This window comes from Hylobates moloch, unplaced genomic scaffold (genome assembly GCF_009828535.3).
Source record: "Hylobates moloch isolate HMO894 unplaced genomic scaffold, HMol_V3 SCAFFOLD_10, whole genome shotgun sequence".
Classification (NCBI taxonomy): domain Eukaryota; kingdom Metazoa; phylum Chordata; class Mammalia; order Primates; family Hylobatidae; genus Hylobates; species Hylobates moloch.
The window spans coordinates 47784075-47798426 of record NW_026652285.1 but is presented as its reverse complement, the minus strand read 5'-3'; the positions used below and the strand labels follow the sequence as shown (position 1 = coordinate 47798426).

Here is a 14352-nt window from a genome sequence, read left to right as displayed (position 1 = left end):
GTCCCTCTCTTACTTCATCTTACAGCAACGTTTACTTAGATATGGAATCCATTTCAAATAACCTGTGGAAATACAACCGCTATCGCTACATCATGACCTACCACGAGAAGCCCTGGCTGCCCCCACCTCTCATCCTGCTGAGCCACGTGGGCCTTCTCCTCCGCCGCCTGTGCAGTCATCGAGCTCCTCACGACCAAGAAGATGGTGACGTTGGATTAAGTAAGTTGTTCTATGTGAGGCAGGAGAAAGAGAGCAAAAAGTAGGATTCAAGGCAAAGATGCACTGGAGTATCAGAAGTTCAGGGCACTGTGGCGCTCTGGGAGTTCCCTGACAATAGAATATCAGCTGATGTTCTGGGTCTAAGTAAATATATTGACCTCATTATGAGGTCGCAATGCCTTTTGCCAAGATGAACGGATACTTAGAAAGGAATAGGTAGGAAGAGAGTCTCTGCTTGATTGTGTAAAGGCTTTATGTCACATGGAAAACCTGTGTTTTCTCTGCTGACCGGAGAACTCATCAGAATAACTCCTAGAGTAGTCATGTGACCTGTACTGTTCTCCTTGTTGTGGAAGATGGAATTCAGACAGAATGGAGTTACAGAAGGCCTTGGGGTCTAAGAGAAAAGATAAGCAAAGCTGGGCTTATTAACCAGAGTCACGATCCTCTGGTTCTCTAATCTACTGAGCATGGAGGTGATTCTGAAATGACGTTTCTTATTTTCAAGAACCTCAACTCAGAAACTGGGTGCGGTAGTGCATGCCTGTAGTCCTAGCTCAGGAGGCTGAGGCACAAGAATTGCTTGAGCTCAGAAGATTAAAGCTGGGGTGCACCATGATCATGCCTGTAAATAGCCACTTCAGCCTGGGCAACATTGTGAGTCAGGATGCGGAAATAGGGATTCTCACTTGTGTTTTTTCAAAGCATAAGCTTATATATTTTGAGGTTTTCCTAATTCATCTTGTTTAGCCAGATCTTCACTGCATGATATGACTATCGTACTAATTGTTGTCAGAGAACATTGCGTTTGGTGGTTTTACAGATCTTCTGTAGTTCCTGTCAAGCAATTCCACAATTGGTACCAGGCCCATTTCTAGATAGTTCCCAGAAATACAGGAAGCAGGGGGCATAAATGCACAATCCTTTTCCCAATTCCTAAATCTAAAATATCTCTGAAAACTGAAAGCCTTTTCATCAAAAATTTGGGGAAAGGCTCATTTGGCCAAAAAAGGCTGATGAGAATTGATGTGAAGCCATTTATTCTCTTTATTTCTTGTAGTATGAATATTCATTGATGTTGCTGCAGAAAATAGTAATATGTTTGATTTTAGGGATTGCTTTAATCTTAACTAGGGATTTCCCTTCATTTATGATATATTCACTATATTAACTTTCTGAAACTACAAAAGAACAGTTCTGAATTCTAAAATGCTCTGGACTCTGGGAGTTTCAGCTAAGGGACAGTGGGCTATTTATGTGTTTAGGTAGGTCCTTAGGGGGACAGATCATCCCTTGCAGTATATTATGGGGTTGACAGGGTGATATGCTTTTGCTGGTGGTAGGTGACTCTGTGAAGTATTTTTTCTCCTCCTAAGTCACTTTGAAGATTTTTTTTTCTTTTTCATACCCCGCTCCCTGACCAAGAGATTCAGCCTGTACGAAAGCCAAAGTGTAACTGAAGTTAACTTGAAGCCTTATAATTATACTGTAAATTTCAGGCTGCTAATAGAGAGACGTCTCAGGCTTTGGCTGCAGAACCATTGCAACCTAATAGCAGAGTGTGAATCGCTTGATAAATCCTGGAATTGACTAGGATTTGCCCAGACTTCCTAGTACCACATGAAAGAACGTTTCCTGGGTTCACCTTGGTCTGTGCTTATAGGATGATTCATATAAAACTCAAGTAAAGTTTAAAATGAATTCACCCTGAGCTTTCTGGAACGTTCTTGAATTTTCATAACATTGCTTCTGATCCTTTATATTGAGGATAAAGACATTTACAAAAGGGGCAGCAGTGCCACCTTGCGGACAATTACAGGAAAGCGCCACATACTGCAAGCTGCACCAGTCATTGGAATTAACTCTGGATTGTTTGCTCTCAGGGATCCACCTAAGGTTCACATGATGACACCTGTAAAGTTTCTTGCTCATAGGAGATTCTTTAGTGAAAGAAGACATTAGAGTTGGGTAGGGGATGGGAGATACCGAATCTTTTCAGTGTCTGAAAATATTTTTCCTGCCATTTAAATCAGAAGGCACTGTATACCTGAGTTGTGAATACATTTTACAGCTGAATAATACTTTTAGCCATGTTTTCAATTTAAAATTAAGATTTTTTGTCATTAATTTTATCAGAAAATAATGTAACAATTGCATTTTAAATAAATTCTGGAGAACCGTGTTAGTTCTTTTTCTCCTAATGTAAGCAAAATCATTCAAGAAAGAGAACTTTCCAATTTAATCCTTTTAGCAGCATCACTTCATTTATATATTTTCTAAGTATTATAAACTTGCTTAAAAGATGGTATATTATTCTATTAGGCAGGAGTGAAAGCCAAGGTAATAGACCAAATGTGAATGCTGGAGTTTGATGAAGAATTGTGTTAGCCTTATAATATTAGTTAGTGATGTGTCTATTTAATGAATTATTTATAATTGTGTCAGAGAAGGTATACAGCCATGACTGGCCATTGAATGGTAATAATAACATCTCATTCTTCAGTAGAAGGACTTAGTATGCACAAACTCTGTGTAACAAGGTAAAACTTTCCTATACTTACTGGATTAATTTCAACAGACTGCCTTCTGCTAATCTTTCATTTAACCTATTGGTTATTTACTGTCATTGTAATAGCTAAAAGAGTTGGGAGAGAGGTTGATTAATGAGTACAAATATACACTTTGATAGAAGAAATAAGACCTAGTGTTCAATAGATCGGTAGGGTTTTTGTTGTTGTTGTTTGAGATGGAGTCTCGCTCTGTTGCCCAGGCTGGAGTGCAGTGGAGTGATCTCGGCTCACTGTAACCTCTGCCTCCTGGGTTCAAATGTTTCTCCTACCTTAGCCTCCTGAGTAGCTGGGATTATAGGCATGGACCACCACACCCAGCTAATTTTGTTATTTGTTTGTTTTAAGGAGTGGAGAGTTTAATAGGCAAATAAGAAAGAAGAAGCTCCCTCATACAGAGACAGAGGGAGGGGGGCTCCAAAGCCGAGAGAGGAAGCCCCCAATTTTTGTATTTTTACTAGAGGTGGGGTTTCACCATGTTGGCCAGGGTGGTCTTGAACTCCTGATCTCAGGTTATCCACCTGCCTCGGCCTCCCAAAGTGCTGGGATTACAGGTGTGAGCCACCATGCCCTGCCATCAGTAGGTTGACTACAGTTAAAATTAATTGATTATACATTTCAAAATAGCTAGAAGAGAATAATTCAAATGTTTCTATCTTATAGGACAGGTAAATATTTAAGGTGATCTACCTCAGCCTCCTGAGTAGCTGTGACTACAGGCTTGAGCCACCAATTGCCCTGATTTGATTATATGAATGTATCAAATTATCACATGTATCTCAAAAATATGTGAATCTAATATGAATCAATTAAAATTTAATTAATTTTAGAAAGTGTTGGCAGAGAGAAAAGACAATCAGATTCCCTATTTTCATATAAACGCAGTGAATTTTTGTTAAATGTGAAAGCATTCTAACCTGTAAAAATATTAAAGAGAAAGAATTCTATATATGAGTCATTTTCAGAGAGTGAGTAGGAGAGACCCAGGCGGGTGTTTCCAGTTCTTTCTTTTCTTTTCCTTTTTTGACACAGGTTCTCCCTTTGTAGCCCATGCTGGAGTGTAGTGGCGTGATCACGGCTCCTGCAGCCTTGACCTCCCAGGCTCAAGCCATCCTTCTGCCTCAGTTTCCTGCATAGCTGGGGCCACAGGCGCCTAGCTAATTTTTAAATTTTTTTTGTAGGGAGAAGGTCTGCCTATGTTTCCCAGGCTGGTTTCTAATTCCTGAGCTCAAGCGATCCACTCCCTGTCAGCCTCCAAAAGTGTTGGGATTACAAGCGTGAGCCACTGCACCTGGCTTCCAGTTGTTTTTTGGTGCTGTTTCTGCATTAATATTAGAAATAGTTTGACAAGGTGACAAACTTTTATCACAACAGGCTACAGTTTCTCATTTTCAATACAAGTGGAAGAAAAGCCACTCATGCCCTGAGGTGAATAATGATTCTTTCTGTGTTTCATACTTATTTCTATAGAACTCTACCTGAGTAAGGAGGATCTGAAAAAGCTTCATGATTTTGAGGAGCAGTGTGTGGAAAAATACTTCCATGAGAAGATGGAAGATGTGAATTGTAGTTGTGAGGAACGAATCCGAGTGACATCAGAAAGGTAAAAGATATAAATCTTTTCCATTCTGAAACCACTAACAAAACGTGATTCTACTAGAATATCTAAAGGAGTAGAAAGATCTACTTTCAAATCCCAGAGGTTTGAGTTCTTTATAATTTGAGACATTTAATAACATATAATATTCATGTAATGAAAGTATATTTATTAAGCATCTAAAAGTAACTCTTTTAGTTACTAGGAGTAAGTGGTTAATAAGACATAAGAATCCTTGTCCTCATGGGACTTACATTCATGCGCGCGCGTGCGTGTGTGTGTGTGTGTGTGTGCGCATGGGTGTAGGTGGTGAGAGAAATAAAGTGGATGGAGAACAAAACCTAAGCAAGGAACCACACAAATAGATTTGTAATTTAATATCAGGCAGTAAAAGAGCTATGAAGAAAAATAAAGTAGTTGGAGAGAATAGGAAATGATGGTGGCGTGAAATCTAGCGGAGCTGGGGGTTGAGTGGACTGTTTAGATGGTCTGGTCCTAGAAGGTCGCTCTGAGGGCATTGAGTGGAGGCCTGAAGGAAGTGAGGCAGTGGGCGAGGCAGGGGCGTCTGGTGGAATAGCGCCCCTGGCGGAAGGAACAGCAAGCGCAGCCGCCTGAGGCCACACAGTGTGTCTGGCAGCAGCCAGAGGGGAGGAGGAGGTAGATGGAGGGTGCTGGTTGGATGGGGAGTCGTGGGGTTCTCAGGGCGTCTGACCGGCGGTTGTTGTGCAGTGGAATTGGCGGCTGCTTCACTGAAGTGGGTGAAGAGAGCATAGGAGAAGCAGAGACTGCAATTACAGGTGGCTTTTGGGAGAAGTGTTACTGTGCAGGGAAGCATGATGAGGTATGGGGGGACACGGTGAGGTTTTTTTGTTGGATTTTGCTTCATGTGGCGATAAACAAAACAGCATGGTCCTGGAAATGATCCACCAGCAAGGGAGAAACTCAGGAGCAGGAGGGAGGAGGCCATTTGCTGAAGAGAAGTCCCTGAGAAGCTGGGAAAATGGAGGGTCTGACCTTTTCCCCGAAGCAGGGGAACGGGACAGGATATGGCCAGAGTAGATGGGAAGGCAGACGAGGTTGGGGGGGACCCAGATCTTGAGGCAAAGTCGTCGGCTAGGTGTGCCTGTGTGTGGGATTTTGAGGGAGGCAGGCGGTATGGGGGACATTCAGAGGTTTGAGGAAAGAGGAGGAGACGTATTGGAGAGATTGAACATATTAGGAAGCTATAATGTGGTCTGAGTTACTGTGGATTTATTACTCATGGTGGGTGCATGGCATCGTGTGAACATATGGAAGGCTATATGTGATGAAATGCATTTGTTTAAAACACAGAATTGTTCTTGTAAATGGAAGCAAATTGACAGACGTTAAATGTGTTCCTTTATTTTTGAACATACATGGAACTATGATGTATTATATCTAATTATGCATTTTTTTCTGATGTGCAAATATCAGATAGAGAGATGTGAATCCTTAAATATGGCTTTACTTAAACTGAATCACATGAAGAACTTTGTAAATGGTTCACTATGGGCATAAGTCATGTTTATATAAATCTCTATTTATACCATATTTATATAAATCTGTGTTTCTGTGCCTGATTGAATTTCAGATCAAATTTAATATGGAGAAAAAATTGAATATCAAAGATTGAGTCCACAAAAATTGATTTCACCTACATAATATCTTTAGTCTATAATTATATGAATTTCTCTTTCCTTCTTCTACGCATTCTGCCCCCCTTTGTAGCTATGCTCATTGAGTCTGACGGGCAAGCTTGGTTCTCTGTTTTGTATGAAGCATAGACCCATATTAGGAGCTTACGGAGCTGGGATGAAGTCCTGCTTCAGGCACTTACTAGTTATATGGACATGGGCAAATTTACTGAACCTCCTTGGTTTCCTTCCTTCCTTCCTTCCTTCCTTCCTTCCTTCCTTCCTTCCTTCCTTCTTTCCTTCCTTCCTTCCTTCTTTTCTTCCTTCTTTCCTTCCTTTTGATGGAGTCTCACTCTGTCACCAGGCTGGAGTGCCACAGCGTGATCTCGGCTCACTGCAGCTTCTGCCTCCCGGGTTCAAGTGATTCTCCTGCCTCAGCCTCCTGAGTAGCCGGGATTACAGGTGTGTGCCAGCACACCTGGCTAATTTTTTGTATTTTTAGTAGAGACGGGGTTTCACCGTGTTAGCCAGGATGCTCTGGATCTCCTGATCTCGTGATCTGGCCCCCTCAACCTCCCACAATGCTGGGATTACAGGCGTGAGCCACCATGCCAGGCTGTTTTCTTATTTGTAAAATAAACATGGAGGCCGGGCAAGGTGGTTCACGCCTGTAATCCCAACACTTTTGGAGGCCGAGGCAGGTGGATCACTTGACATCAGGAGCTCAATACTAGCCTGGCCAACATGGCAAAACTCCGTCTCTACTAAAAATACAAAGAAAATTAGCTGGGTGTGGTGGCACATGCCTGTAGTCCCAGCTACTCAGGATGCTGAGGCAGAAGAATCGCATGAATCCAGGAGGCGGAGGTTGCAGTGAGTGGAAATCGCACCACTGCACTCCAGCCTGGGCAAGAGAATGAGACTGTGTCTCAAACAAACAAACAAACAAACAAAACCCTGGAAATAGCCCTACCTCTTAGAGGTGTTGTGAGGATTAAATGACATAATATAGATGAACTGTGTGGCAGAGTGCTGACTCACAGTAAGAGTACAATGAAAGTTATCTATTACTAAGTAAAAACGGGCCTCTCGAAATTGTTAGTATAATTTCTTTTTAAATACAAATTCCTCTCCAACCCTTAAGGAAAGGGGAATGAACAGATGAGATGCGGACAGGATAGCCTCCCTGCCTCCCCAAGATTATGAACTGGGATAAGTTTATGAAGAGCCGTTTACTCTAAACTATAAAGGAAGGAAGGATTTTAGGTGGCCAAAGATATGGACAGATTTACCTTCAGTAATGGTGTGGATTTGAGGGGGTCAGAATAAGAACCAGGAAGACCATTTGAGAGAATAGTGCAGAGCACTGATGTGACCACAGCCTTGCCAAGGTTGGTGGTGGTGGGATTGAAAGGAAGGGGTGAATATGACATTTAGAAAGAACAATTCATTAGGCATGTTAAGGATCAGATGTGGAGCTAAGGGAGAGCATAGAGTCCAGCACGACTTCCAGAAAAGAGTGGGGTAATCAGGTGAAAGGTGGCACCACCGAAATAAAGAAGGCACAAGAGGTGTGAAGAGAAAGCAATAAGTTTTAGATTTCTTGAGATTGAGATTCTTGTAGTATATTTAGCCAGAGATGTTCAGGAGGCTTTGGATGTGTGCATCTGAAGCCCCCGGGGAGCATTTGAACTGGTGGAGGAGATCATCTGCTTATTGGGACAGTCAACTGTAGGAGTCATCTGCCTATTGTAGGAAACTAAAAGTATGACAGAGGAAGCGATTATGCCCAGGAAGCAAGAGTGAGGGAAACTAGTGAGCTGAGAGTTAAATCCTGCAAGGTGCCAACACCTGTAATGGGCAAAGAAAGAGAAACTCATGGAGAAGACCATAAATAACCGTTCAGAGGAGTATAAAGAGAACTAGAAGAAGGCAGTATCATAAACTAAGGGAACATAGAGTGAAAATTGAGAACCAGACATTTATAAACAAGTAATTCAATGATAAAATCCTAAAAACATTAACCGTCATAAAGCATTGTGTTTCTCTTGGATTCTTTTCTTGGGATTTGAGTAGAGGGTTAGAAATTAAATGGATATGTACCTTCTGAAAATTATGGGGACTTCCAAGAGGTTTAGAATTTGGTTATGAAGCTCTAATTTATTATTATTATTATTTAGATAGAGTGATCAGGGCTCATGCACCCTTGAAATCCTGGGCTCAAGCGATCCTCTCGCCTCAGCCTTCCAAGTAGCTAGGACTACAGGCACATGCTACCATGCTGAGCTAACTTTTATTTTTTTCATTTTTGTAGAGGCAGGGTCTTGCTAATGTTGCCCAGGCTGGTCTTGAACTCCTGGCCTCAAGCAACCCTTCTGCCTCAGTCTCCCAAAGTGCTGGGATTACAGGCATGAGTTACCGCATCTGAGCCTGCAGCTCTAATTAAACTTCAAAATAGAATCTATTTTCCCTCTTGATGGAGCTATCTCAGTGGCACTGTTCTTATACTGTCATCTTTGTTGAGGTCATTTGTGGGGACCTCATAAATGAGGTATGGGAAAGAGAGGAGAATATTTCCTGAGGTAACTGAGCAATAGTTTGAAGAGGGAAGGGAAGGAGATTCAGAGGATTTTGCACGTTAGCCTACTTCTGAAGAAGAGATTGCTATATCCTTCTCGAATCAAGTGAGTTGTGACAGTGGAAAAAGAAAACATAGCAAGGCTGTTTTAAATCTTACTTTCCCTATTTGGGACTCTAACTTCTTTTTTGATTCTAGTAGTGTAAGTCAGCTTTTCCCTTCTCTGTTCTGGGGAGTAAGATGCTTTTAGGTATTTTCCACATTAAGCATGTTTTGGTACATTATATTTGGGAAATACTGTGGTTTTAAAAAATATTTTACATAATGTGCATTGTAATTCATCAGTACAGTTATAGCTTAAGCAGGTCCCACCACTATTTGACCATGAAACCTTACTGAGGAACATCTGTGACACCTCCCAGCATGAGAATTGTTGGTGTAGTTCATGTAGTACTTCATGGTACTCCAGGAACCCCCAAAAGAAATTGCCTAGATCCTAGGTGAGTTGCTGAGGGGTACCAGAAGGCAGTGGTCAATGCCACTCAATATGGAGTCAGCCTGTCTAGGTTTGATGCCTGACGTTTTCACGGGCCATGTGACTCTGGCTATGTGACCTAACCTCTCTTTTTTTTTGAGACGGAGTGTCGCTCTTGTTGCCTAGGCTGGAGTGCAATGGCATGGTGTCAGCTCACTGCAACCTCCGCTCCCTGGGTTCAGGTGATTCTCCTGCCTCAGCCTTCCCAGTAGCTGGGATTACAGGTGCCTGCCACCACCCCCAGCTATTTTTTTTTTTTTTTTTTTAGTAGAGTTGGGGTTTCACCATATTGGCCATGCTGGTCTTGAACTCCTGACCTTAGATGATCCACCTGCCTCAGCCTCCCAAAAAGTGCTGGGATTACAGGCATGAGCCACCATGCACGGCCAACCCAGGCTCTTTTCTATGAAAGGATAATAGTAATGCCTACCTTATAGGGTTGTTACATGGATTAAATAAAATAGTACAGGTAGAACCTTTATAAAATGCTTGGCACATAGTGAGCACTCAGTGAATATGGTGATTTTCATGGTGATTGTAATTATACTTGCTGTTATCTCATTTTAAGGCATCTTGCCTAAAGGCCCATAATAAAACAATTACCATTCTCATCTTTCTTCCATCCTCGTACCTTGCGTGGAGGAAACTAAAATTATAAATTTTATGTGTCAGAATGACTGAAAGGCTAAATTAATATCGGTGGTCCAGCAATATAATTAAAATATGTTTCACTGGACATCAAGTTTTAGAAAATAAGTCTATAAAAGCAAGGGACCTGATTTGAGGGTGACCAGGTTGTTTGTCTAACAGGTTTCTATTGTAGCATGTTACCTGTGGCTGTGAATAGTTGCTGGTTTCTATTGTATCCATTCGATGTGACTGCTGCTAATGGAACTTAATGAGGCTCCATTACTGGTGTTCAGACTGTACTGTTTTTGAATTAGATGAAACAGTGCACTGGATGGAGAGGCTCTAATTAAGCATATTTGGAAGGGAGTATACATATATTTTGTGCTGTTTCCCACATCATCCTTGCCAGTTCTAATTTTGCAGATTCCAGAAGGTCAGGAAGCATTTGTTAAGCCTCTATTGAGTTATAAAAGTTGAATTCTGTAGCAGAAGCAAGAAAGAGACGTTTCTACTCACATAGAATATAATAAAGATGGAAGGTGCCACTCTTTTTATCTTTAATTTCTATTGACAAAGGTCCCAGAAAAAGGAAGTGGAAGATCTTTCTTTCAATCCCTGTGACTTGAGATGTGTTCTAAAGATGGGAAGTCTAACACTATTTTGGGAAGTACTTGTTACAGCTGAGTGTTAAACTCTTCAAGGCATAATCACGACTTCTCCCTGTCCCCAGATAAGAGCGGGAATCATTTTTCATTTCTGCAATGGTCACGTCAGCCATGACACAATTGGTTAGGTTCCCTCCCATGCTGTTTTTTTTATCTGAATCTTGTTTATTGAAGATTTTCATTATTGAGAAACTGAAACTATATCTCCTCTCCCCCAAATAATAGAACAAAACAAGGGAAGAAAAGAAAGAAAAAACAATGTGATATGCCAGAGTTCACGTGAAAATTTTGGCTTTTTAAAATTTAGTCTTCTACATATTTCCAGTTAAAATGATACTATTTTGTATCTTGTTTTTTTTTTTTTGCTCTTACACATCAAAAATATTTTCTCCAATTAATTACATATACTTTGTAAATATATTTTAACTATTGTTTCTGAACTTAAAATTTTATACCAAATTTAAAAACATAATGCCGAACATAATAGACATCCCCAGCCCTGCCTCTACCATCAGAAATAGCCCAAGAAAATAATTATCAACAATGTGAGTATGATTTTTAATGGATGCATAATATTCTATCTCATAATTTAGCATATCTCTCTGCTTTTAGCATAGTGAGATTATGTTTCCTTTACAATTATTGTGTCCCTATGTTCCATCCTTGCTACCGAGTTGTTTCACTTTTTCTTTTTTTAATTTGCTAGGTTAAAACAAATGCTGTTATGATATAGATGAACTCATTATTATCTTAATTTTCATCTCTGATTACCTAATGAGGCTATTTTACTGGGTTTCCTTACCTTTTGTATTGTATCTTTTCATCTGTTCATGTCTTTGGGAGTCTTTGTAATTTTTTTTCCTCAATAAGTTGTGAAAGTTTTTGCTTAATCAAGAGATATCAATGCCTCATCAAATTTATTAGAATACTAGTTTTCCAATTTACTTTTGTTTTAAACCTTTGTATTCTATTTTTGCATACAAGTTTCTTTTTGTGTAATCAACTCATACATGTTGTAATTTATTCCATCGCTCATGAAGTTTAGATAGCTGCATTAGTTTCCCAGGGCTGCTGCAGCAAAATATCAAAAACTGTGTGTCTTCTAACAGTACTTCATTGTCTCACACTTCTGGAAGCTAGAAGTCCAAAATCAAGGTGTTGGCAGGGCCATGCTTTCTCCGATGTTGCTATCCTTCCTTGCCTCTTCTAGCTTCTGGTCTAGCTTCTGGTGTTTGCTGGCAACCGTCGGTGTTCCTTGGCTTGTAGATGCATCATTCTAGCCAATGGCCATTTTGTCCCTGTGTGTCTTCACATCATCTTCCCTCTTTGTGTCTGTGTCAGGATTTCACATTATAAGGACACCAGTCATATTGGATTAGAGTTCAGCCTGATGATCACATTTTAACTTGATTACTCTATCAATATCTGATTTCCAAATCAGGTCACATTCTATGGTTCTGGGGTTAAGGCTTCAACGTATCCTTTTTGGGGGATACAAAACCAACCTCATCCACATACAGAGATAATTACAAAGAAATGTACAGACAAACAGTAACCATCTCTCAATTAAATTAATTTTTATTTTTTTTATTTTTTATTTTTTTGAGATGGAGTCTTACTCTGTTGCCCAGGCTGGAGTGCAGTGGTGTGATCTTGGCTCACTGCAACCTCTGCCTCAGTCTCCTGAGTAGCAGGGATTACAGGTGCCTGCCACTATGCCCAGCTAATTTTTGTATTTTTTAGTAGAGATGGGGTTTCACCATGTTGGCCAGGTTGGTCACAAACTCTTGACTTCAAGTGATCCACCTGCCTCCCACAGTGCTGGGATTACAGGCCTGAGCCGTTGCACCTGGACTAATTGTTACATTTAATTCAATTTACTTGCAACTTACATTTACATTTGAATAGGTGAACATGTGTTGTGTTGCTTTTACATGAATCAATGACTGAACATCATAATCTTGGGTTAAAGTATTCAAAACAACTTAAAAAATTTGCATTAGGCTTTTTCTGAATATAAGTCTTCTAAAATGGATTTTGTTTGAAACTTGGGAAGCCTGTTTGAACAGTAGAGTTAGAGATTTTTTTTTTAATTTTAAAGATCTGTGTTTTTTTTCTTTTTCTTCATTACGTATTTGATTATTGATTCAATTTCTGTCATTCTTATTTCTTCCTCAAGACCTCCTACATGCATTAAAATTGTACAGTGCTTGCTATTAGGAAGTATTCAAGTGTTTGTCATGTAAATGAATAAATATATTAATGAATAAAAATGGGATGATTGATCACACAATTGAAGGAATCATTAGCTGGAACTGGAAATGTGGTTCTGAAATATTAAAAAGAAATAAGGGCTAGAAATGTAGATTTATAAGTTTTTCCTCTCCTATGGGTAGTAGTGGGCATTATAGGAGTGGATGAGATCAACTGAGTTGAGAGTTATGTATTGGGCGAAGAAGAAGGCAAAAGACAGATTAACCTAGGGAAGCAGCTGAGGCTCAGGAGCCATTTAAGGATGGAAGTAGGGTAGGAAGAGAGCAAATTCTCACTGGCTTAATGTGCTTGTTGGTTTTCTCCCTTCCTTCACCACTAGGGTTACAGAGATGTACTTCCAGCTGAAAGAAATGAATGAAAAGGTGTCCTTTATAAAGGACTCCTTACTGTCTTTGGACAGCCAGGTGGGACACCTGCAGGATCTCTCTGCCCTGACTGTGGATACCCTAAAAGTCCTTTCTGCTGTTGACACCTTGCAAGAGGATGAGGCTCTCCTGGCCAAGAGAAAGCATTCTACTTGCAAAAAACTTCCCCACAGCTGGAGCAATGTCATCTGTGCAGAGGTTCTAGGCAGCATGGAGATCGCTGGAGAGAGGAAATACCAGTATTATAGCATGCCCTCTTCTTTGCTGAGGAGCCTGGCTAGAGGCCGGCATCCCCCAAGAGTGCAGAGGGGGGCGCTTCTTGAGATTACAGACAGTAAAAGAGAGGCTACAAATGTAAGAAATGACCAGGAAAAGCAAGAAACAGAAAGTAGTATAGTGGTTTCTGGGGTGTCTCCTAACAGGCAAGCACATTCAAAGTATGGCCGGTTTCTTCTGGTCCCTTCTAATCTAAAGCGAGTTCCTTTTTCAGCAGAAACTGTCTTGCCTCTGTCCAGACCCTCTGTGCCAGATGTGCTGGCAACTGAACAGGACATCCAGACTGAGGTTCTTGTTCATCTGACTGGGCAGACCCCAATTGTCTCTGACCGGGCATCAGTGGATGAAACCAAGGAACAGCACGAGCCAATTGCTCACTTACCGGATGGACAAGACAAGGTGGAACAAGTGCTACCCACTTTGAGTTGCACACCTGAACCCATGACAATGACCTCCCCTCTTTCCCAAGCCAAGATCATGCAAACTGGAGGTGGATATATAAACTGGGCATTTTCAGAAGGTGATGAAACTGGTGTGTTTGGCATCAAGAAAAAATGGCAAACCTGCTTGCCCTCCACTTGTGACAGTGATTCCACTCGGAGTGAACAGCACCAGAAGCAGGCCCAGGACAGCTCCCTATCTGATAACTCAACAAGATCGGCCCAGAGTAGTGAATGCTCAGAGATGGGACCATGGCTTCAGCCAAACACATCCTTTTGGATCAATCCTCTCCGCGGAGACAGGCCGTTCGCTAGGAGTCATAGTTTTAGACTCCATAAGGAGGAGAAATTGATGAAGATCTGTAAGATTAAAAGTAAGGAATAAACATTTAAAAAATCAACATTAAGTCCTTTGCATTGCTACTGGTTTGGTTTTTTTTTTTTTTTTTTTTTTTAATCTATGACTCTTAACCACATTGTCATTCTCCCCATTCTCTCAGCTTTTTCTGTAAAACAAAATGGTCCCCCCTTACTGTTGTCAGCTTTCTCAT

The 14352-nt window shown here is 40.8% G+C and overlaps 1 protein-coding gene across 1 annotated transcript in view; it reads left to right on the top strand.

Moving 5' to 3' along the window:
* The window catches only part of TRPM6 (transient receptor potential cation channel subfamily M member 6), a 136268-nt gene that overhangs the window by 82457 nt on the left and 39459 nt on the right, over positions 1–14352 (top strand). The window contains exons 23-25 of the mRNA XM_032164308.2: positions 26–219; positions 4257–4389; positions 13040–14175. Coding sequence (XP_032020199.1) covers positions 26–219; positions 4257–4389; positions 13040–14175 — 1463 coding nt within the window. The remainder of the gene's footprint in view (positions 1–25; positions 220–4256; positions 4390–13039; positions 14176–14352) is intronic.